Raw genomic sequence first — 25,765 nt, 5'->3', positions numbered from 1 at the left:
AGTCAAGATTTGACAACCTATAGGGGCATTTCCTCATCTGATAGGACAATGGTTTAGGCAGATCAAGACTGGTTTAGTAGGTGCTGTACATGGTATGGGTGAATCAAGAGCGTGCCCTATTTTCTCAGCCATGACTAATGGAAGGTATGCATCTGGGCCTTCTCACTCATATTATAGAATACATTTATAATAAACACAAAAGCTTCTTTAGCATAAATACTGTCTCGGGGTAATGTAAAAGGGTCTGGGTTTGTGGAGGTCTGAGATTTCAGCCAAGACTGGCTGTATTTTTAAAGCGGCAATCATTTACAAGAAAAACAAACCAACTTGGATTTGCCTTGTAAATGATTGGCGCTTTAAAAATATGGACAAAAATATATATAGTTACTCTGTGCTTAATACCATATGGTCCATAGGATGATTAAAAACACATGCAATATTATTAATAATTTATTAATATATTACACTTTAAAACACAAAATATCAACCACAATAAAAAATGCATATATATATATATATATATATATATACCAATATGTAATGTCCGCACTCACAGCAATCAAAGTCACCAGGGGGGTGCTCCTCAGGGAGGCCCAAATCAGGACATCCACATATATCAGGTGTTTTTCCAGACAACAAATCCAGAATAGAGGGCACTCACCAGTTCAATTTCAATATAAAGGATTTAATGGTACATCAGAGCCAATTCATACTGTCGACGTTTCGGCTTAAGCAAGCCTTTCTCAGGACAACCAAAGAGACATCTGCTCTGATGTACCATTAAATCCTTTATATTGAAATTGAACTGGTGAGTGCCCTCTATTCTGGATTTGTTGTCTGGAAAAACACCTGATATATATATATATATATATATATATATAAATGACCAAATGAAATAAGTTATACAACAGATATGACTTCCCATGTGATATTGACTATTAATAATACAGGTTGAGTATCCCTTATCCAAAATGCTTGGGACCAGAGGTATTTTGGATATCGGATTTTTCCGTATTTTGGAATAATTGCATACTATAATGAGATATCATGGTGATGGGACCTAAATCTGAGCACAGAATGCATTTAATATTTTTAATAACTTTGTACATTAAACAATGTGTGTGTACATTCACACAATTCATTTATGTTTCATATACACCTTATACACACAGCCTGAAGGTCATTTAATACAATATTTTTTATAACTTTGTGTATTAAACAAAGTTTGTGTACATTGAGCCATCAAAAAACAAAGGTTTCACTATCTCAGTCTCACTCAAAAAAGTCTGTATTTCAGAATATTCCGTATTTCGGAATATTTGGATATGGGATACTCAACCTGTATTCGATCTTAATAGACAATTTTCCACTATTCCTAATAAGAGGTGGATTAACCTAAAATAAATCAGTGCACTGATATATTTCCATATGGGGTCTCAATTAGCAGCAGTCCCGCAAATAGTGTAGGTTAATTGTCCCCGGAGGTGCTAGTCCCGAGCACTGTAAATATTGTTTTACTACGTTTGATGATAAATTAGTATGCAGTAGACCGGTATATATATTCAAATTGTGAATGGATCACACCAAGCTCACCACCAAGGCGCACTTGTATAATGTTCAGAAAAAGGGTCAGCAATAGTTGAATTGAAAGGAGCCGGGTGGGAGGCACCGGACGTCTCCGTTCTCCCCAATGCTTGTGCCGCTACCACTTCCAATAGCCACCCGAAGCCGTCTAGCCGTGCAGGTGGATTGGTGTCCAAATAATGAAGTGTCCCCGGAATGAGACAAGCAGTCACCAGTGGCCTCTAACGCGTTCTTCGACAAAGCTCTGGTAAGAACGAAACGCGTCAGAGGTCACTGGTGACTGCTTGTCTCATTCCGGGGACACTTCGTTATTTGGACACCAATCCACCTGCACGGCTAGATGGCTTCGGGCGGCTATTGGAAGTGGTAGCGGCACAAGCATTGGGGAGAACGGAGACGTCCGGTACCTCCCAGCCGGCTCCTTTCAATTCAACTATTGCTGACCCTTTTTCTGAACATTATACAAGTGCGTCTTGGTGGTGAGCTTGGTGTGATCCATTCACGATTTAAATATATATACCGGTCTACTGCATACTAATTTATCATCAAACGTAGTAAAACAATATTTACAGTGCTCGGGACTAGCACCTCCGGGGACAATTAACCTACACTATTTGCGGGACTGCTGCTAATTGAGACCCCATATGGAAATATATCAGTGCACTGATTTATTTTAGGTTGATCCACCTCTTATTAGGAATAGTGAAAAATTGTCTATTAAGATCGAATATTATTAATAGTCAATATCACGTGGGAAGTCATATCTGTTGTATAACTTATTTCATTTGGTCATTTATATATATATATATATATATATATATATATATGCATTTTTTATTGTGGTTGATATTTTGTGTTTTAAAGTGTAATATTATAATAAATTATTAATAATATTGCATGTGTTTTTAATCATCCTATGGACCATATGGTATTAAGCGCAGAGTAACTATATATATTTTTGTCCAAGTGTCCTTTCCTGTGGTAACAGGGATAGGTACTACTATTTATGCTCACACAGGCATAAATCGATACTCCGCAGCTGATTTTTAATTGTAGTTATTATACTTTGATAGTCATCTCCCATTCGAATAAGCGCCAAGAGACAGCTTGTTTTTTGGCTTTAAAAATATGGGCAAGCTCGGTTGCAATCTCGGACCGACACATGCACACACATATATCTACATATCTTATATCACACAAACATGTATGTGTTAACGTGATAGAATTTTAATAATTATAGCAATAGTATCACCTGCTGCTAATGTAAACACACTTATCAGTATCTGAAATATACAGTAATTGTAAGTTACATTGCGCTGGTAAAGGTCTGTTATGTGTAATAAATTGTGAAATTTAAATAAAGTCATTAACTGCAGAGTTCACAAACAATGCAAGAGATGATGTATATAATTTAAAAATACATTTATTATTAACAGACAAAAAAAGAAAATATAACATTGCATTAAAAAGTAATGACAATAAAAAAAACAATTAGAGCACAAAAAGGTGATCTAGTACACACAATCAGGAGGATGTTCTCTTGCACAGTCAGATCTTGAAAAAATCCTCTGTGAATTCAACTTGGTGAATGTCTTTTTACCATCACGTGTTTTTTTGTAGACTGAACCCAGATTAACCGGAACCTATAACGTTGTCCAAACATCATCATACGAAGTCCATGTACAGTATGAGTAGCATCATAGAACGGTGTTTAAGCATCAGGACTACTTGCTGCTGTTATAAGTTATATTGTCTAGTTCCACAAAGTTATTTGGTATAAAATTACAAAGGATTTGTCAAGAATCTTGTTATCATAGTGTTAATGTTACACTCGCTATAAGAATATACATTACGCTATATAACCCATTTCTAGTACATTTAGGGAGCTTTTTATTATTCAGTAAAATTCCATTTTTATCTTTAATTATACTATTCTGGGAAGATTAGTTTAACTTAAGAAGGGTACTAAATAATAAACAGTTGAGTCACATTCTGCTGGATGATGCACTTTGGATATGATGGGGTAAATTTACTAAGATGGGAGTTCTATTTGAGATGGGACGTTACCCATGGCAACCAATCAGATTCCAGGTATTATCTTCTAGAAGGTACTAGATAAATGAGAAGTAGAATCTGATTAGTTGCTATGGGCAACATCCCATCTTAAATAGAACTCCCATCTTAGTAAATTTACCCCAATGAGTCAAAGGAGCAATAGATCGGAGTGGACTTGAATATACATACTTAAGAAAAACATTCCCAAGGATTAGTGATGCAAAATTCAAAGAGGGGATTGTTGTAGGACCTCAAATAAGAGAACTGATACAAGGTGAGAGCTTCGCTGATCAGTTGAGTCAGGCTGAAAAAGCTGCACAAGAGTCTTTCAAGAGTATTTGCAGTTCTGAGGGAAACATAAGGAAGACAACTACGAAGAAATAGTGGACAATCTTTCAAAGTCTTACAAGACCAAGGGATGTAACATGTCTTTGAAAATCCAATTATTGGACTCACACCTCGATTTCTACCCAACAAATCTTGGAGAAGTCAGCAATGAATATGGTTAATGGTTCCATCAGGATATTTCCATAATGGAAAAGCAGTATCAGGACAAATGGAGTCTAAGTATGCCTGCTGACTATTGTTGGACCCTTACAAGGGATGCTCCTAAGGCAAAATACTGCAGAAAATCCTATACTTCTACATTTTAAGTGAGTTAATTGTTTTACTATGTATGTTTTTTACTGCCTCACAGCAATTGGTGGGTCTTTGGTTCAATTCCCACCATGGCCGTAACTGTGTGACGCTTGTATATTCTCCCAGTACTTGCGTGGGTTTCTTCCGAGTACTCCAGTTTCCTCCCACAATCCAAAAATATACTTGGAGGGTAATTGACTTTCAACAAAAAATTAATCCTAGTATGTTTGTGTATGCTGTAGGGAACATAGATTTTAAGCTCCACTGGGGAAGGGACTGATGTGAATGGCCAAATATTCTGCTGAGAATATGTGTGCACTATATATAAATCTGGTTATAAATAAATATTGTAAACTATTGTTAGTAATAATGTAAACTTTAATTGGGTGTCACTCAAAATCCTTACATGATAGACGCATTCTACAGATGCCTGATGTTTGAATTCAGCACAGAAAATACTATTGGATATACCTATATTCACTCTTATGACAAAAAGTAAGAAACATTTTGATATAATTTTATATATAATATTGAGAAAACCTGGTATTGGTAAAAAAAAAACCTAAAATAACAAATGTATTTAAACATGTATTGATTAAAGTGACCTACCTGCAATTGTTTCCATGTGTTACAGGTAGTAAGCGATAAGATAATCGCTACCAATCTAGTGACAGGAATGCCCAAGCAGACCTTAGGGAGTAATGGGGACATTATAATTCGTACAAGCAAGATACTGATCCCTATAACATGCGAGTTCCCAAGACTTTACACAATCTCTGAGGGTTATGTGCCCAACCTTAAGAACTCGCCTTTGGAAATTATGGGGCGTAATAGGGGAACGTTTCCCTTCACCCTGGAGATATTCAAGGATAAGGATTTCGACAAACCCTACAGAGAGACTCCACCAGTGCTCAAACTCAGAGACTCCCTTTACTTTGGCATTGAACCTTTGATGCGTGTGAATGGTCTTGAGACCCTGGTGGAGAGTTGTTTTGCAACACCTACCTCCAAAAATGATGAAATTCTGAAGTACTACTTAATCCAGGACGGGCAAGTATTACAATTACGTAATTTACAAATAATATTTGGTTGTATTTGAAACAATTACAATACTGGAGATGCTAAGGGACATATTGACACATCTGTCAATACAGGCCATGGGGTGTCTCCGAAGGATCCATCTCTGTAAAAAATGTGATGTGGCAGCTAGTAGGCTACTATGGGCTAACGTTATTTGTAGATGCCTTTCGTTACCTGGGCCAAGCTATGGGTGCTGTTTTTGAAGTCAAAAACTGCTGCAGTTTGGTGATTAATATTTGAACGGATCCCCCTCAAACACCCACAACATTATATTGACAAATATGCCCCTAATAGATATGAGTGACATTTTTGCAATTATTTTTTGATCCCCTCATTTCACATTAGGCTCCAAAATGTAGAACTTCAGCCTACAGTTCAAACTCATGAAGAGTGCCATTTCATCGGAGGGGATGGTGGAAGTTCTATTTAGTCAGCATGACTTACACATAAAAATCGAGGTCCATTTTCCAACCACCTCCAAATTTGCCTTATACATACCTGTCATCCATCCTGATTTCAGTGAGACAATCCCATATTTTGAGAACTGTCCCACTATCTCAACCACAGGCCACAGTGTCCCATCTGAGGACCTCTACTAGAGCAGAGCAGTAGTAGAGAATGGGTGCCATGCACATGTATGCATAACGTCACACATCAGGGGGATGTGACCTAGCGAGCATGAGACCACGTCCCTTTGTACATGTGTGCTTTTGGCACATGAGGAGTCCCGCATCTGGACTTCGAAAAGTTGGGAGTTATGCTTATATAACATGCATGCCACTAATACATCTTCTAAAAATTGGGAAATACCTTTCAACTGTCTGATCAGATTATACAATCTGTTTCAGTCTGTGCAGCCACTACACACACCACTCATTGAAAATGAAATGTCACCCTATTCAGGTTGGGCAACAGGTCAGACGCAGTTACTGGTACTTTTTGGGCTGACTGTAGCAACACAAGCATCCAAGTGCCGCCCCCAAACTATTGCCTCTCGCGCCTAATGGGAAATTTGCCACTGGATATACAGAGGCAAGGGTGCTTGCAAACCACTCTGTAAATTCTGAGTGTTGGCCATAGAAGATGACTTTTCATTTGAGGCTGTCCAAGTGTACACAGGCATTTTCCCTCCCACAAACCGCTTAGATTAAAAAATGAATAAGTAATTCACAGGGCCTCTTATATTCAACAATAAATAAAAGCTTTGTTTTTACCACCGTCCACATTATCAGCTTTTCTTGATTCTTTCTGCTCACTTCCATTTATTACTCTACCTATCTTATGTTTCCATTTTTAACTAACACATCCCAGGTAGCCATTATTAACCCCCCTAAAAAAAACATGTAACAGACTAAACTAAGTTATGACACTGGCGTGCGCAGCACATTTTATTAGGGGGTGCACCGTCGGAGGGGTGTGTCTAGCACCGCCTTTTGGGCGTGTCTAGCACCATCTATTGATGGTCAACGCATATAAAATATCCACCTTTGTACCAATCCTAATAAAGCAGATACATTGTCAGATGTTGTGGTGTGCACCAAACACCCCTGATGGCACTCATGCAATTACAGTTCTCCTCCTCAGCCTGGTCTGGCTCCCTCTCCCTTTCCCCTGCAAGCTGCAGCAGCTTACTTACAAGGCAGTCACTCACTGACACTGACAGTCACAGACTAGTACTGCTGCTGCTGGAAAAACGAGTGACGTGTCAAAGCTGCTGCCGGCCGTCTGCCAGTATTGAATTTGTCTTCTAAGAGGAACGCTGGCTGTATGCTGCTCCTCATCAGTGGCTGGCGTTGGCATAGCATAGAAGGAGAGAGGTGGGCGTGTGACGGATGGATGTGCGAGCAGCATGATGTAATCACATCACATCACACTGTTTTTGTACATGGAGGTGGAGCTGGGAATTTGAAAGCCGGTGGCAGTGGCACCCTTGATTAACCCAGGCGTCCGGTCAGTAATGCAGTCCTGCAGGGTGCAGCGCAGAGGGGACAGTAATCAGCCTGCTCGGCAATCGCTGCATCAGGCATGTGAGATCGGGGTGCCAGACATTAGGGGGTGCCTGTGCGCACCAGGCACCCCCCCTGCGCACACCTATGAGTTATGAACAGATCCACTCCCTAATCCATCTGCACTCTCTCTCTCTCTCTCTCTCTCTCTCTCTCTCTCTCTCTCTCTCTCTAGGCCATTCCCACACCAATATACTATCATCTCTAACCTCTGTCAATAACTTTTCAAGATCAGCACTCACTTGAGTCTGCATGACATGGATTCTGTACAGAGTCCATAAAAAAAAAAAAAAACAATCTGATCCGTCTGCAGAAATGATTACACTCCCCGGTATCTCTCCCACTCACTATTAATTTCCTAGTAGTTGCCACCACAGAAAGGATTTCAGGAGTGAAATCCTTTCTGTAATTGCTTAGGGAGTTTCCAATCTCCCTATGCAATTATAATTAAGGGAGACATGTAAAAGTGGAGAAGTGAGCCAGTGGAGACGTTGACCATGGCAACCAATCAGCTGCTCTGTATACTGTTATAATATGCAAATTTTAGATGTTACGTCAATGCTGATTGGTTGCCATGGGCAACTCCTCCACTGGCTCACTTCTCTGCTTAGTACATGTCTCGGAGTATATTTACTAAAGTGCGGGTTTACAGAAGTAGAGATGTTAGCAACTAATCAGAATCTAATGATCATTTATTTAGCACCTCCTGGAAGATAATAGCTAGAATCTGATTGGTTGCTATGGACAACATCTCCACTTCTATATACCCGCACCTTAGTAAATAAACCCCTCAGTTATTATTACCCAAATAATAACCTATAGCAAAGATATGAAGCCAAATCCATAGGCAAAACAGATCCAATAAGAATCACATACATCAGTCTTATTAAATTAACTGCATACAAAGAAAAAGGCTGCAGGTGCACAATTCAAACATTACCAATTTATTAATAATAATCGTTGCAATCAAATTTTACATTTTAAGCGAGGTTCTTCGCATAGTTATAGCCATAAGTAATGGCTTGCTCACCGTGTCCAGGTGACCTCATTAGTTGGGCAAATCCCTAACATTTTGGGGGGTACAAATCTAGGGTGCGGGACCCCCCAAAAATGAAGCAGCTGAGTGACCCCAGGGCAACACAAAAGTGAAAAAATATATAGTGAAAAAGTGAAAATTTGTTAGTGAGGGAGGCTGCTGAAAAGAGCAGGGGTAAATTAGTGAGAGGTAAAGTAGTGAGAAGCGAAGGTGGGAAATGAATTACATTGAAACAAAACACACGATAGGGATGAAAGTAAATATGAAAATAAGTGTTAATATGTGTTGCTCCTGGGGCAAAACAGCCACAACAGTCCAGGGGGACCCACACCCCGGAAATGCACCCCCATCTGGTAATCCAATATACATTTGTGCAGGACTCACCTTGCTCTGCATGCAGTCTAAGAAATGTCAGGAACCTAATTAAAACCAATATATAGGACAGGTGGGCGTGGGTGCTACCACCAGACAGAAGGGGTCTCTGACCTTCTATTGTGTATGTATGGGCCAAGCTATGGGTGCTGTTTTTGAAGTTGAAAACTGCTGCAGTGCCCCCTATATACATTCTGGTGATTAATATTTGAACGGATCCCCCTCAAACACCCACAAAATTATATTGACAAATATGCCCCCCATAGATATGAGTGAAATTTTTGTAATTATTTTTTGATCCCCCTCATTTCACATTAGGCTCCAAAATGTAGAACTTCATCCTACAGTTCAAACTCATGAAGAGTGCCATTTCATCGGAGGGGAAGGTAGAAGTTCTATTTAGTCAGCATGACTTACACATAAAAATCGAGGTCCATTTTCCAACCACCTCCAAATTTGCCTTATACATACCTGTCATCCATCCTGATTTCAGTGAGACAATCCCATATTTTGAGAACTGTCCCACTATCTCAACCACAGGCCACAGTGTCCCATGTGAGGACCTCTACTAGAGCAGAGCAGTAGTAGTGAATGGGTGCCATGCACATGTACGCATAATGTCACACATCGGGGGGACGTGACCCAGCGAGCATGAGACCACGTCCCTTTGTACATGTGTGCTTTTGGCACATGAGGAGTCCCGCATCTGGACTTCTAAAAGTTGGGAGTTATGCTTATATAACATGCATGCCACTAATGCATCTTCTAAAAATTGTGAAATACCTTTCAACTGTCTGATCAGATTATACAATCTATTTCAGTCTGTGCAGCCACTACACACACCACTCATTGAAAATGAAATGTCACCCTATTCAGGTTGGGCAACAGGTCAGACCCAATTGCTCAGTAAGAAATTCTGGTAACTTGGTAGAAAACTATATAACCTGGGTCCAGGCTCCCTAAGCCTCTGGGCCCCATAGCAATGGCACCCCATGCGCCCCCTACAACTAGGGCTCAATGAGTGTGGAATTTGTCAAAACATTAGTATCACAGGCAATATGTTCGGGATATATGCAGAGGTAGATTTAGGTGTGAGGTCACACCTAGGCACTACAGTAACAGCCGCCCCCCGCCTGCCTAATTTTACTATTTTTATTGATTGATTGATTATAAGCCAACATTTGATGATAGCCAAATTTAATAGAATAAAAAAGAGAGAGACACTATTATTATTTTTTATTTTTTAATTATGTATACATATTTACTAAGTAGGACCGTTTACAGGGGCAGTATATGCATATCCTATCGGTTAACACTCTATTAAAGATGGCATATGGTACAGTAGACTGGAAATATTTTGCAGTTACTGGTACTTTTTGGGCTGACTGTAGCAACACAAGCATCCAAGTGCCGCCCCCAAACTATTGCCTCTCGCGCCTAATGGGAAATTTGCCACTGGATATACAGAGGCAAGGGTGCTTGCAAACCACTCTGTAAATTCTGAGTGTTGGCCATAGAAGATGACTTTTCATTTGGGCCGTCCAAGTGTACACAGGCATTTTCCCTCCCACAAACCGCTTAGATTAAAAAATGAATAAGTAATTCACAGGGCCTCTTATATTCAACAATAAATAAAAGCTTTGTTTTTACCACCATCCACATTATCAGCTTTTCTTGATTATTTCTGCTCACTTCCATTTATTACTCTACCTATCTTATGTTTCCATTTTTAACTAACACATCCCAGGTAGCCATTATTAACCCCCCTAAAAAAACATGTAACAGACTAAACTAAGTTATGAACAGATCCACTCCCTAATCCATCTGCACTCTCTCTCTCTCTCTCTCTCTCTCTCTCTCTCTCTCTCTCTCGCCCATTCCCACACCAATATACTATCATCTCTAACCTCTGTCAATAACTTTTCAAGATCAGCACTCACTTGAGTCTGCATGACATGGATTTTATACAGAGTCCATCAAAATAACAACAATCTGATCCGTCTGCAGAAATGATTACACTCCCCGGTATCTCTCCCACTCACTATTAATTTCCTAGTAGTTGCCACCACAGAAAGGATTTCAGGAGTGAAACACTCCAGGTAGGGAGTTTCCAATCTCCCTATGCAATTACAATTAAGGGGGACATGTAAAAATGGAGAAGTGAGCCAGTGGAGACGTTGCCCATGGCAACCAATCAGCTGCTCTGTATACTGTTATAATATGCAAATTTTAGATGTTACGTCAATGCTGATTGGTTGCCATAGGCAACGTCTCCACTGGCTCACTTCCCCACTTTTTATCACTGCTTAGTACATGTCCCCCAAAGTCTCAGGAGTATATTTACTAAAGTGCGGTTTTACAGAAGTGGAGATGTTAGCAACTAATCAGATTCTAATGATCATTTATATAGCACCTCCTGGAAGATAATAGCCAGTGGTGCAAGTATAAAAAATGTATTACGGGTAGTGTGCGCACGCCGAAGACGCGCACGCCAAAAATGGGTGTGGTCAATGAAAATGGGGGCGTGGTACACATATGGGGGGAGGGGCAGATACACATATGACCCCAAATGAGCCAGATAGACGTTGCCACACAGTGCTAGATATATATTGCCCCGCAGTGCCAGATAGACATTGCCCCACAGTCCCAGATACACATTGCCTCACAGTGCCAGATACACATTGCCTCACAGTGCCAGATATACATTGCCCCACAGTGCCAGATACACAAATGCCCCCACTGTGTCAGATATACATTGCCCCCCAGTGCCAGATACAGAAATGCACCCACAGTGCCAGGTATGCCCCCAGTGCCAGATACAGAAATGCCCCCAGTTCCAGATACACATGTCCCCCCAGTGCCAGATATGCCCCCAGTGCCAGATACACATGTCCCCCCAGTGCCAGATATGCCCTCAGTGTCAGACATGCTCCCAGTGCCAGATACACATGTCCCCCCAGTGCCAGATATGCCCTCAGTGTCAGATATGCCCCCAGTGCCAGATACACATGTCCCCCCATTGCCCCCAGTGCCAGATATCCAACAGTGCCAGATACACATGTCCCCCCATTGCCAGATATGCCCCCAGTGCCAGGTATACTTTCCCCCCCAGTGCCAGATACACATATTCCTGCAGTGTCACATATGCCCCCAGTGCCAGATACACATGTCCCCGCAGTGCCACATATGCCCCAGTGCCAGATACACATGTCCCCCCTTTGCCAGATATGCCCCAGTGCCAGATATGCCCCCAGTGCCAGGTATACATGCCCCCAGTGCCAGGTATACATGAAGCTCCCCCCCCCCGCGCGCGCTCGCCGCTGCTGTTGTCTTGTGTGTGTCAGGGGAGGAGAGTGCAGCCTGCGCCTCTCCTTCCCCTCAGTGTCCGGCAGGCGGCGGGTGTGGGTTGCTCAGTTCAATTCAGCGCCGATCCGTGAGCCAATCAAAGCTCGAGGTCCGGAAGCCTTGGCTGCCGGTCCGCGAGCTCTGATTGGCTCATGGGCGGCGCTGAATTAAACGAAGACACTGAGGGGCAGGAGAGGCGCAGGCTGCGCTCTCCTCCCCTCACATCAGCGGCGGTGAGCGGCGGGAAGTGGCGGTGAGCGGCGGGAAGCAGCGGTGAGCAGCAGAGGGAGGGAGGGACAGGGAGCGGCGAGGTGCGGCGGCCCGTCGGTGTGGGTACGGCGTACCCACGGCTAAATTCTTAAGGGTACGCCGTACCCGCACACTTGCACCACTGATAATAGCTAGAATCTGATTGTCTGCTATGGACAACATCTCCACTTCTATAAACCCGCACCTTAGTAAATAAACCCCTCAGTTATTATTACCCAAATAATAACCTATAGTAAAGATATGAAGCCAAATCCACAGGCAAAATAGATCCAATAAGAATCACATACATCAGTCTTATTAAATGAAGTCCAAGAGTAAGATACAATGCTTAAAGTGTATACAATAAAAATGGCACACAATTATAGTCTTAGCCAAATAATTTTTTCACTGCTTGGTAGGACAACGTGGAACAATTCTCAATGTCAGATTGGCTCCCAATAATTGTACAACGTTCTGCATGTAGGACATGGTATTTATCCCTATCTGGGTGTCAAGCAGTGGTGTAAACAGAAAAAAATTCTTAGTGGTACTGTGTGCACGTGCAAAAAAATGGGTGTGGCTACATGCCACATGTTGCATGGCCAATAAAAATAGGGGCGTGATACACTTATGGAGGACCAGATACACATATGACCCCAATAGCACAATGCGAGATACACATATGCCCCCAATAGTGGAGTGCCAAATACACACATGCCCCCACAGTGCCAGATATGCCCACACAGTACCAGATACAAATATGCCCCCAATAGTGCCAGATACACATATGCCCCCAATAGTGGCATGCCAGATACACATGTCTCAATAGTGCCAGATACACACATGCCAGATATGTCTTCACAAATGAGGCGCCGGTTCGTGAGACAGTCAGAGCTCATGGACCAGCAGACAATCAGGAGCCGCAGCTGCCGGTCTGCAAGCTCTAATTGGCTCACGAACTGGCGCCTCATTTGAGAGATATGCCGCTGCCAGAGTCAGGATGAGCACTGAGGCACACATGAGAGGCACATGCTCTCCTTCCCGGCCTCACACACAGCACAGCAGCGGCTGCAAGCTTGGCGGTCGGGCCAGCGGCACTGCTTACAGGCTGGCAATTTCTTACCGGTACGCAGTACCGCCATACTTGTAGCACTGGTGTCAAGTTTCTATGTCAACACAAATTAGCCAAAATCCTGCTTGTCAACACAACATTCTTTTGGTGGGGAGAGAGGGTGATACCCTCAGGCCAACCTCATGTTGATAAGAAAAGCAAACCCGTAGAGTAGACCACATAATTTTACAAATATCTATGTGTTTGATCCTTTGCTCATAGTCTTAATGGGCTGTACATAAATCTTCCATGGGTTTGATAGAACAAGATGGTATTGGGAATACCGACAGCAGCATCCTGACGCTCAGGATTCCGACACATATTTGATAAGTAAACTACCCCCAACCTCCCTAACCCTCCTTTCCCCTCCACAGCCTAATTCTAACCCTCCTCGGTGGTGCCTAAACCTAATCCCCCCACCTTGCAGCCTAAACGTGACCTTCCCCCCCCGAAGCGTAACCCTAACCCTCCCACCTGCTTCCTATCCTTAACCTTCCCCCTACAGCCTAAACCTAAACACCCCCTCCCGGCCCCCACAGCATAGCGGTGTGGTGTCCCGGCAAACCTTGATCGGGATTCCGGCATTCTGATCCATGATGGGATGCTGGCATCGGCATTCCAGGCAGTGTCAGGATTCCGCCATTGGTATTCCGACTGCCAGGATCCTGATCGGATCCCCCTGGAACTACAGCTCAAAGCCTCCATGAAAAAAGAGACCCATCACCATGATGGTGAGATAATGACCAACCCATTTGGCCCTTAATACAGCCCTATTTATGTTATACAATTTCAGAATCAGAAAGTCAGAATGTCCATGTAAGCATGAAAAATAACACGTAGGTGGGTACACTGTTTACAGATTGCATAATAACATTGTGTGGAGAGGCATAGCAAAAGGGTAAAATAAGTTCTAGTTGGCTGTGCAGTGCAGCAGGGCCAACCGGAAGACATTGCACCGCGAGAGCGTGCAAATCATGGGTACACACTTTACGATCCGGCCAATATGTCATTCCGATTTAGCTAGAAATGACATATTGGTTCAAGATCGCTCTAGTGTGTACGTAAACGGTCATTTATCCAGGATCAAAAACTTTAAATGAATATATGAAGAAATGCTTGTGTATTGAATGGCTCAACCGTCTAGTAAAATTCATATTATAAAGACTAATCTACTTACTACATTTGTCACAACATTTTGGAGGTGAGTCATTCTTAGTTTTAAGATCACTTTTGTCATTTTGACTGCATTTAGCAGCCATGTTCCTTACAGTAAGCTAGGAACACACAGCAGAACATTAGTGCTCCCATATTGATCCCATTTACTGGTTGGAGAACATGAGTAGACTATGCCCACTTCAGGTGCATAGACACTACTTACATATACAAGATAGATTTCTCTTTGTGATGCTTTTCAAGTTCCATGGAGAGATTTCTATTTTCAAGTGATTTGTTTGTCCTGAATCTATTCACCAGCAATGGGAAAGATGTTGCTTAAAAATTCTCCTCTACTGATGTGTGCAGGGCCGCCATCAAGGGGGTGCCATGTGTACAGTTGTCCTGGGCCCGGCCACTCTGACAGAGTGGAGGGCCCGGGCTGCACACACAGCCAGCCGTGGCTATTCCCGGCGGTGGCTGCCGCCGGTGACACTGACCGCGCCTGGCCGGCTGCCCCTTCATATCCCGCCGGCCTGCCACCGATCACAGCAAGCTACTGCTCCCAGTATCTGGCACTGGGAGCATATCTGGCACTGGGGGCATATCTGGCACTGGGGGCATATATGTATCTGGCACTGGGAGCATATCTGGCACTGGGGGCATATCTGGCACTGGGGGCATATCTGGCACTGGGGGCATATCTGGCACTGGGGGCATACATGTATCTGGCACTGGGGGCATATCTGGCAGGCACTGTGCAGGCATTTCTTTATCTGGCACTGGGGTCATATCTGCCACTAGGGTCTGGGGGCATATCCGGCATGCACTGTGGGGGCATTTCTGTATCTGGCAATGGGAGCATATCTGGCACTGGGGGCATATCTGGCAGGCTCTGTGGGGGCATTTCTGTATGTGGGGCACTGGGGGCATTTCTGGCAGGTGCTGTGGGGGCATTTCTTTATGTGGCACTGGGGGCATATCTGGCAGGCACTGTGGGGGCATATCTGGTAGGCACTGTGGGAGCATATCTGGCACTGGGGACATATATCTATCTGGCACTGGGGGCATATCTGGCATGTACTGTGGGGGCATTTCTGTATCTGGCACTGGGGGCATATCTGGCACTGGGGTCATATCTGGGAGGCACTGTGGGGGCATTTCTGTATCTGGCACTGGGGGCATATCTGGCAGGCACTGTGGGGGCATGTCTGGCACTGGGGGCATATATGTATCTGGCACTAGGGGCATATCTGGCACTGGGGGCATATCTGGTAGGCACTGCGGGGGCATTTCTGTATGTGGCACTGGAGGCATATCTGGCACTAGGGGCATATCTGGCACTAGGGTTTATTTAATGAGTGGTTAGGTACCTGCCTAAAGAGTCTACCTTGACGTGGGGGCAGGCTTGATAATTTTTGGCCAAAATATCTGCCTAAAATATTTTTTGTAAAAGGATGTGAGGGGGGGGGGAAGGGGGGGACCTGCCTATTTTGTCAGTCCCGGGCCCCACAATTTCTGGTGGCAGCCCTGGATGTGTGCATGCATCAGTGACTATCATTTCAGCTCTTGGAACTTTTTTCTGGTGCTCTGATTTTCCATATTGATTATTTTTTTCTTCTGATGACCCTGTTTCTTCCATCTAAAACATGATATTGTTTCCATGACAATATATCCGTGTCTGTAATGGTTATTCTGGTGTCACTTTCTATGTTATGTATGCAGATGCGTATTTACCGCTAGGCAACCTAAGCGGTTGCCTACGGATTGCCATGTCCAAAGGGGCCTGAAGCGGGGCTCCCCGAAAACTGCAGTCACAACCAGAGCTAACGGTGGTGGTCTGTGGGGCACTCGCTCATCGGCGTCGCAGGCGGCTCTGCTCTTGCACACTGAGCAGAGCCGCCAGCGGTAGCGCCGAAGCGGGTGCAGACAGTCTGCTGATGCATTGCTGGGCAGTGTGGTAACGGGTATGCCGGTGTCGGAAGACCAGACACTCCTGACTACCCCTAACAAATATGGCCACCAATCGGAGAGGAGGGCTGCTGTGCATGCCCAGCCGCAGCAGCTCCTCCTCACATGGTCCTCTACGGAGTCAGTCAGACTCCGGGTACTTAGCCGCCAGTCTCCTCCTCCCTTCCCACTGTAAAGGTGCTTTACAAATGCAGGGGCGAACCGAACACAGCGCCTAGAATTGCTCTACTTTTAAAAAAGTAAGGCATTTAACATTTATTCAAAAGTGACAAGCAAATATAGGCAGGCTGCATCATATATGTATATATACAGTGCATCCGGAAAGTATTCACAGCACTTCACTTTTTCCACATTTTGTTATGTGACAGCCTTATTCCAAAATGGAATACATTAATTTCTTTCCTTTTTTATTTTTGCAAATTTATTAAAAAATAAAAAAATGAAGAAATTACATGTACATAAGGTTTCACAGCCTTTACTCAATACTTTGTTGATGCACCTTTGGCAGCAATTACAGCCTCAAGTCTTTTTGAATATGATGCCACAATCTTGGCATACCTATCTTGCCCAGTTTCACCCATTCCTCTTTGCAGCACCTCTCAAGCTCCATCAGGTTGGATGGGAAGTGTTGGTGCACAGCCATTTTCAGATCTCTCCAGAGATGTTCAATCGGATTCAAGTCTGGGCTCTCGCTAGGCACTCAAGGACATTCACAGAGTTGTCCTCAAGCCACCACTCCTTTGATATCTTGGCTGTGTGCTTAAGGTCGTTGTCCTGCTGAAAGATGAACCGTCGTCCCAGTCTGAGGTCAAGAGCGCTCTGGAGCAGGTTTTCATCCAGGATGTATTTGTACATTGCTGCATTCATCTTTCCCTCTATCCTGACTAGTCTCCTAGTTCCTGCCACTGAAAAACATCCCCACAGCATGATGCTGCCACCACCATGCTTCACTGTAGGGATGGAATTGGCCTGATGATGAGCGGTGCCTGGTTTCCTCCAAACATGACGTCTGGCATTCATGCCAAATAATTCAATCTTTGTCTCATCAGACAGGAGAATTTTGTTTCTCATGGTCTGAGAGCCCTTCAGGTGCATTTTGGCAAACTTCAGGCGGGCTGCCATGTGCTTTTTACTAAGGAGTGGCTTCTGTCTGGCTACTCCACCATACAGGCCTGATTGGTTGATTGCTGCAGATATAGTTGTCCTTCTGGAAGGTTCTCCTCTCTCCACAGAGGAATGCTGTAGCTCTGACAGAGTGAACATCGGGTTCTTGTTCACCTCACTGACTAGGGCCCTTCTCCCCAGATCGTGCTCAGTTTAGACGGCCAGCCAGCTCTAGGAAGAGTTTTGGTGGTTCCGAATTTCTTCCATTTACAGATGATGGAGGCCACTGTGTTCACTTGGGACCTTCAAGCAGCAGATATTTTTCTGTACCCTTCCCCAGATTTGTGCCTCGAGAAAATCCTGTCTCTGAGGTCTACAGACAATTCCTTTGGCTTCATGCTTGGTTTGTGCTCAGACATGCACTGTCAGGTGTGGGACCTTTCCAAATCATGTCCAATCAACTGAATTTACCACAAGTGGACTCCAATTGAGATGTAGGAACATCTCAAGGATGATCAGTGGAAACAGGATGCACCTGAGCTCAATTTTGAGCTTCGTGGCAAAGGGTGTGAATACTTATGTACATGTGATTTCTTAGTTTTTTATTTTTAATAAATTTGCAAAAATCTCAAAAACTTTTTTCACGTTGTCATTATAGGGCATTGTGTGTAGAATCTTGAGGGGAAAAATGAATTTATTCCATTTTGGAATAAGGCTGTAACATAACAAAATGTGGAAAAAGTGAAGCGCTGTGAATACTTTCCAGATGCACTGTATATATATATATATATATATATATGTATTTAATTGTACATGTATTTATATGTATATATAGGGAGAGGCTGCCTGACGTTATCTCACAGCGCAGCCGCAGTCATCCTGCCTGCATGCCCGCGGCCATATTTTCCCCATCCATTCCTACTGCTGCGCTCTTCTTTTTCATCCCTCCTTCCCAGAATGCAGATGCAGGAGCAATGTCATCACGCATGGTATCCTGGGAGCAGCAGCGGAGGGTGAGTGCAGGTGTACACTTGTCCTGGCTAACTCACACCTCTCTCTCTCCCTCTCACCCATCCTCTCCTCCCTCTCTCTCTCTCTCTCCCATCCTTACCTCCCTCCCTCCCTCTCTCTCTCTCCTGTCCTCACTTCCCTCTTTCTCTCATGTCTTCACCTCCTTCTCTCTCTCTCTCTCTCTCTCTCCCATCCTCACCTTCCTCTCTCTCATCCTCACCTCCCTCTCTCTTTCTCTCCTGTCTTCACCTCCTTCTCTCTCTCTCTCTCTCTCTCCCGTCCTCACCTTCCTCTCTCTCATCCTCACCTCCCTATCTCTTTCTCTCCTGTCCTCACCTCCCTCTCTCTCTCTCTCTTTTGTCTTCATCTCCCTCTCTCTCACCGTCACCTCCCTCTCTCTGTCTCTCCTGTCTTCACCTCTCTCTCTCTCTCTCTCTCTCCCGTCCTCACCTTCCTCTCTCTCATCCTCACCTCCCTCTCTCTTTCTCTCCTGTCTTCACCTCCTTCTCTCTCTCTCTCTCTCTCTCTCTCTCTCCCGTCCTCACCTTCCTCTCTCTCATCCTCACCTCCCTATCTCTTTCTCTCCTGTCCTCACCTCCCTCTCTCTCTCTCTCTCTCTCTTTTGTCTTCATCTCCCTCTCTCTCACCGTCACCTCCCTCTCTCTGTCTCTCCTGTCTTCACCTCTCTCTCTCTCTCTCTCTCTCTCTCTCTCTCTCTCTCTTTCTCGCATCTTCACCTCCCTTTCTCTCCCATCTTCAAATCTTTATCTCTCCCCTCCTCACCTCTCTCCCATGTCCTCACCTCCTCTGAGAGCAGCAGTGGAGGGAAGTTTCTCTTCCCTGCCACTGCAAACACTCTCTGACTGGTCACCGCCTAGCCCCGCCGGGTGTGCACACAGATGCTCCTATTCGATGCAGTGATAGGCGCGACCAGGCGGGTGCTCCCAGGCACAGATGGAGCCACGATTAGCATGGATCCATCTGTAATGTAAGGGGGCATAACTCAGAATAAAAATATAGTGCTATGGATTGTTTGAGGTAGGGGAGCCCCATGAGGTCTAAATCCGCCTCTGTATGTATGAGTTCCTTTCTCATCTATAATAGGCCCTACACACTGGCCGATTTTCTGAAAGATATGAACGATCTCGTTCATAAATGAACGAGAACTCGTTCATATCTTTCAGTGTGGAGACTCCAGCGATGAACGATGCGTGTCCCCACGCTCGTTCATCGCTGGTCTCCCGTCGGCTGTGCATGTAGGCCAATATGGACGATCTCGCCCATATTTGCCTGCACTTCAATGCAGCCGCGTGACGGGGGGAGTGAAGAAACTTCACTCCCCCCGTCACTGCCCCGCCGCCGCCGGGTCGCTCGTCGGCCGTATCCGCCGTCGGGCAGCTCGGCAGCGGGTCGGCCAGTGAGTAGGGCCCCTTCGCCTAGCTTCCACAAGATCTAGTTTAAATTTCACTTTAGGAAAGTGTTTCTAAGTCATTAATAAGTGCAAGGTATGTGTCAGGTACACTGCACAGAAGTATGGCTACCACATAGTTACACTTTATATCATGGGTCTTCAACCTGCGGCCCTCCAGCTGCTCTGAAACTACACATCCCAGCATGCCCTGCCTCAATTTTAGCATGCCTTAACAGCAAAACTGTGTCAGGGCATGCTGGGATGTGTAGTTCCACAGCAGCTGGAGGGCTGCAGGTTGAAGACCCATATCTTTACAAATGGTCAGAATTGTCTTTGACTACTTCATGCCCTATTATTATTATTTTTTTTCAAAATCTCATTTGGTTCATTTTCCTCAGTAAAACAGTCTACTATTCAAGCTGGATCTTTCATGGCCTACCTGTAATGCATCCCGCATGCCCTTTATGGTAGTCTAATAATTTATGAAAATTACTGGTCATCTTCAATTTATAAGATTATGGTTGCTTGTGTCTGTCTGTATTTCTTACCTTATTATTTATCAACCTGTGGTCTGACTGTAATAATAACATCCCACCAATCACCTCTGAATAGTAAAATCTCAAACTTCAATTTCCACAGCTGATAATTATCTTTAATAAATTTAACCACAGCTAATTGGCCACTTGCTTTCCTTTACTCCCTTTGAAATATAGGGGGTGATTCAGACCTGATCGCAGATGTGCTAAATTTAGCACATTTACAATCAGCTTCCCTGACATGCTGGGGGACGCCCAGCACAGGGCTAGTACGCCCCGCATGTCAGGGCCTTCCCACGCACAAGTCCAAAAGCAGCGCACAGCGGCGCTGCTTTTGTACTGGAAGAATAGCTCCCAGCCAGTGCAGCTCCTGCACGCTGGCAGGGAGCTACCCGTCGCAACCTGGGCCACAGCGGCTGCGTGTGATGTCACGCAGCCACCACAGCCCGCCCCCCCAATGGTCCGGGCACGCCTGCTTTGCCCAGACCATGCCCCCTAAACGGCGGGTAAACCCCGCCGTCCTGCTCCCTCCCGCCCAGCGACCGCCTCTGCCTGTCAATCAGGCAGAGGCGATCGCTGGGCTACGACAGCCGTTGGCTGTCTGCCATGCGTCGTCGCATGCGCAGTTCAGGCCTGATCACTGCTGTGTGAACACGCACAGCCTGGTCAAAGTCTGAATTAGCCCCATATTATATTATTACTCACATACACTTTGCAGATTTCACTAAAAAATAGTTTGCATTCTCTTTTGTGCTGTACCTGGGGCCATAATCTATTGCAGAATATGCTTATTTGTTGAAGCATCAAACATGCATTGTGCCTTTTTCTATTGAACCTGTATAAATGTGGTTGTACCATGTTGACCATGGATAAGAGAATGGACAAAATTAAGTTTTTCAGAAAATGAGTTGTGCTACTTTACCAAACTATGTAGGCAGCAACAGAACAAAGAGAAAATGTCACTTTATCTAACTATTTATTTTATTTTTGCCTTATTTCCAGGTGTGTCTCAGATGATGCTGTAAAACAATATACATCAAAAGATCATCTTGCCAAACACTTTCAGGTCCCAGTGTTTAAATTTGTGGGAAAGGATAACAAGGTATATCTTATACTTTTAATATTTTGGGTTGTTATATTTGAGTATGTGTTCAGAAATTTATACATAGAGAACTCTGTCTTTAACATGGAATTCAAAGCTGTGTAAGAGAATTTTGTTCCATTTCAATGGCAGCTGTGTAGAAGAATAACTAGAACAAGAAGCAGAGCCAAAAAAAAATATTAAACCTAAACCTAAAATGTAAATGTCCTTGTAATAAAGAGGTTAGAATGATATCCACAAATGTACATGTAAAAGTTTACTGTGAATGCAAACATCTGTTCTCAGTCACTGGAAAAGATAATTACAGGATTGCAGTGTCATTTAATGGTATTCTTTACAGGAAACCTGCTTTATGTAGTAAAATCTTTCATCAGAATCATAACTTTGGAGCCTATTTACTAATATTCAGCATCAAGGCTGATTTTCTGACATTGCTTATAGTAGTGGTTCTCAAACTGTGTGCCGTGGCACCCTGGGGTGCCTCGGGACACTTGCATGGGTGCCCTGGGTTGGTGATTGAGGATCAATTCAAATTATTTATGCTCAATGTAATAGGCAAAACCAGTGCTGGTGGCTGTCAGTCATAAACTACAGTATGTGGACAAACACAAGCCAATCCTGTCCCTCACTACACAATGGAACCTAAGGATGACATAGAAACACAATGTACTTCATTTAATATTTATTTCTAAATTCCTCAGTAAGAAACCTTTGGCCTAGGGGTGCAGTGAAAAAAAAATTCTGATACTCTAGGGTGCCGTGATTCTAAAAAGTTTGGGAACCACTGGCTTATAGTATATAAAATGACTTTTGAGCTATGCTTGGAACGCCAAGGCAATACTGTCCCGAAGCGGTAAGGTATAACGTGCTGCTTCGCTGGGCCAGTGTGAAGGGAATATGTTGTGATAATACATACAAGCGCCCATATAAAGGGACCGACTGTAGTTTCAGAGTCCTTCCACAAATGATTTTCAATGTTATGCAACAAAGAAAAAAAGTGCATATAGTGATGTACCGTTTTACTATATGCACTTTTTTTCTTTGTTGCATAACATTGAAAATCATTTGTGGAAGGAATCTGAAACTACAGTCGGTCCCTTTATATGGGTGCTTGTATGTATTATCACAACATTTTGCAGTTTGCTTGAGATTATTCTCTTGGTGGAGGTATAGATGAGAGTTACCTCTGTGTGATTGGTACATAAACTAGCTGCCTATTCCTAGAGCGCACTGAAAATTGTCTATTCTTTTGATTTTTCCATGAAGGGAATATGTGCATGCATAACCTGACTATGCAGTTGATGGACGTTCTGTGGAACTGAAAGCTCAAACTTGTACTTCCAGTTCCACTACATGGATGGAAAATACATTTTAAAAACAGATTAAAGAGTTTAAAAGAAAAAAATGTTTAAAAACCATTGGAGATTTGCACAATTATGGTCAGAGTTAAATAGATTTCTCCATGCTTTGCAAGGGAAATATCTGCAGTGAAAAACCTGCACTGCTTTCAATAGCCAGTGGTGCCTGCTTAATGTACAGTTCAATATCCTGTTTCAAAGGCTTTTATATCATAACACTAAAAAGGCACCCTTAGCTCTAATTTCCTAAGTTCTAAAAAGAGACATAATTTCTATGTACATAGTAGCTTCTGTATATAAAATAATAAAATTCTGCCATATATTTGGTGACTTTGAAAATGTGTAATACAGTAATGTGATATTAAAGATACCTACCTCTTAATTTTATAATGTAGGGAATCATTCCTGGGGCATGGCTACATCATGTTGAAAGGATGTCTATATAGTAAGGCAATCTTGCCAGGCAGCTCTTGAAGCACTACTGTACACTACCACTTACTGCCCTCCTAACACCCATTCATTGACATGACACAAATAGTTCATTGAATTTGCTGACAGAAAACTAGGGCCAAATACATTTAGCTATGAAGGTCCTTGGAACAGCTTTAGTGGGCTCTATGTGGTGTGTCTCAGGGGCAATTTCTGTCTATGGCAGTGCAAGCAGAGATCAGCCTTCTGCAATTGCACTTATAAGCACAGCGTGAGCTGACAATCACTGCTTGTGTCTAATTGAATCTGGCTCTCAAAGTTTTTGTTAGACAGAAATGGAGGATTGTGTGTATCTGTCACAGCAGTCAATGGAAGCGGCCATTTTGTTAACACAAGCAATATGTCTATGTGAATGTAGCCTATCGAATGCAAAAACGAAAAGTGAGTTGGCTTACTGTCACGGTGATGTAATTTGTTCATAATGAGTACACAGACTAAAGTCACATCAGTATTTATTCAGCCCACAAAATGGCCAAATCTATTTCCCAGGATTACCACAATTAACAAACAAACAAAACAAAAAAAGTTGATATGAAATTCTATGGAATATTCTCTTTCAACATATATTTATGCTTTCTTTGATAAATGACTGAACCCTGTGTGTAATAGACGGGTAAACTAATTTCTGATACTTTGCATAGAACCAAGTTGAGGTACATGGTAAGCTTGTCCCTGGTAATTCCATTACTGCAATCATATTATTCTTACTGTATTCATTTCCAGCATATGTTTTTCTTTTAAAATACATTTTCATTTACAAAGTAAATTTGAATAGGAAAAGATGACAATAATTGAATAGAAAATGATGAATCAAAGCTTAAAGGATTTTTTTTTTTGTGCTGATCAGATCAATATAAACATGAGGTCACATCCAGGGACACTTTTTGAAACCTGGTACTGTGTGTAAATTATGCACATTGGGCAATTTTCCATATCTACATTCTCAGGGTCATTAATGACAGTCCTAAGAGCTCTTAGTACAGTTTGGCACCACAGCAATTGAAGCTCTGAAGACCTACCAACGTTCCATAAAAACATGTCACTGAGATCATCTTGTTTCCCACCACGTAGGAGGTGTTCCTGCACTGCCAGATTCTGGTCTGTGGAGCCACGGATGAGCGATCACGCTGTGCCCAAGGTTGCCGCCGCCGGATGCGCAGATCAGCAGATATGGAGGATGGAACAAGTCATCTGTCGAACCATCTCCTCACTGGAGGTCCCATAATAATAGATATGGAAGAATAGCTTTGTCCTCATACAGATCCACAATGCTGTAAATAATGTGCCTCACTATGATGTTAATTCCATCTTTTTAGCCTTTATACTGTATTTAAAATTATTCCCTGATTTCACGTGTTTATTTATCTAACCCATGTAAGTATTTTTTACACTTTACATTCTGTGTACTATATGAAAACCTGGCTATCCATTTTTCACCAGATATACAAAGCTAAAATAATCTATGGTTTCTAATTGTATCTGATTAAATGGGAACAGCTTTTCAATGTCCAGGGTATTGCCCATTTTTGCTTTAATACATTTTTGTGTTTTTCATTTTATTTTGCTTCCAACTCGGTATATCAGGTAGACAGTAATTTAATTTAATTGATCCTATTTCTTTATCATTCCCATTCATTTATCCTTCTTTATAGGTAAAAAATGTTAGTTCATTATCCAGCATCATATTAAGAGAGCAGGGGGGACTGTGTGCAGTATGTGTCTTGGCCCCCTCCTATTTAAGGGGATGAAAAGAGGGTTGACATAATGACATCATTACCGATGCAAACCTTGCACGATAACGCCCACACGGGCAATCGGTACAAAATTTGGATTGCACATCAAGTGTGTAGAATTTCATAAACTAGAAAAATTATCCTGTCACTTTTCACTGGATCTCTCACTAACTGAGTGACTGACTTATCACTAATTCTCTTACTTCCCGATATGTTACGAAGCTGAAATTCAACATAGATATTCTTCAATTGGGAAATAGGAAAACTACTTACCGTATATACTCGAGTATAAGCCGAGTTTTTCAGCACATTTTTTGTGCTGAAAAAGCCCCCCCTCGGCTTATACTCGAGTGATGCTCCAGGACCACAATGAAAAGTACCTGCTTCCGGGTGAGCGGCCAGGGCCGCCATCAAGGGGGTG

General features: G+C 43.2%; 1 protein-coding gene across 1 annotated transcript in view; it reads left to right on the top strand.

Moving 5' to 3' along the window:
- The window catches only part of OIT3 (oncoprotein induced transcript 3), a 54,011-nt gene extending 28,895 nt beyond the window's left edge, over nucleotides 1–25,116 (top strand). Inside the window, exons 7-9 of the mRNA XM_063963695.1 lie at nucleotides 4,913–5,328; nucleotides 21,665–21,764; nucleotides 24,683–25,116. Coding sequence (XP_063819765.1) covers nucleotides 4,913–5,328; nucleotides 21,665–21,764; nucleotides 24,683–24,856 — 690 coding nt within the window. The 3' untranslated portion in view covers nucleotides 24,857–25,116. The remainder of the gene's footprint in view (nucleotides 1–4,912; nucleotides 5,329–21,664; nucleotides 21,765–24,682) is intronic.
- The last annotated feature ends 649 nt before the right edge of the window (nucleotides 25,117–25,765 follow it).

Source organism: Pseudophryne corroboree, chromosome 3 (assembly GCF_028390025.1).
Source record: "Pseudophryne corroboree isolate aPseCor3 chromosome 3, aPseCor3.hap2, whole genome shotgun sequence".
NCBI lineage: Eukaryota > Metazoa > Chordata > Amphibia > Anura > Myobatrachidae > Pseudophryne > Pseudophryne corroboree.
This window is presented reverse-complemented; position numbering and strand designations above follow the sequence as displayed.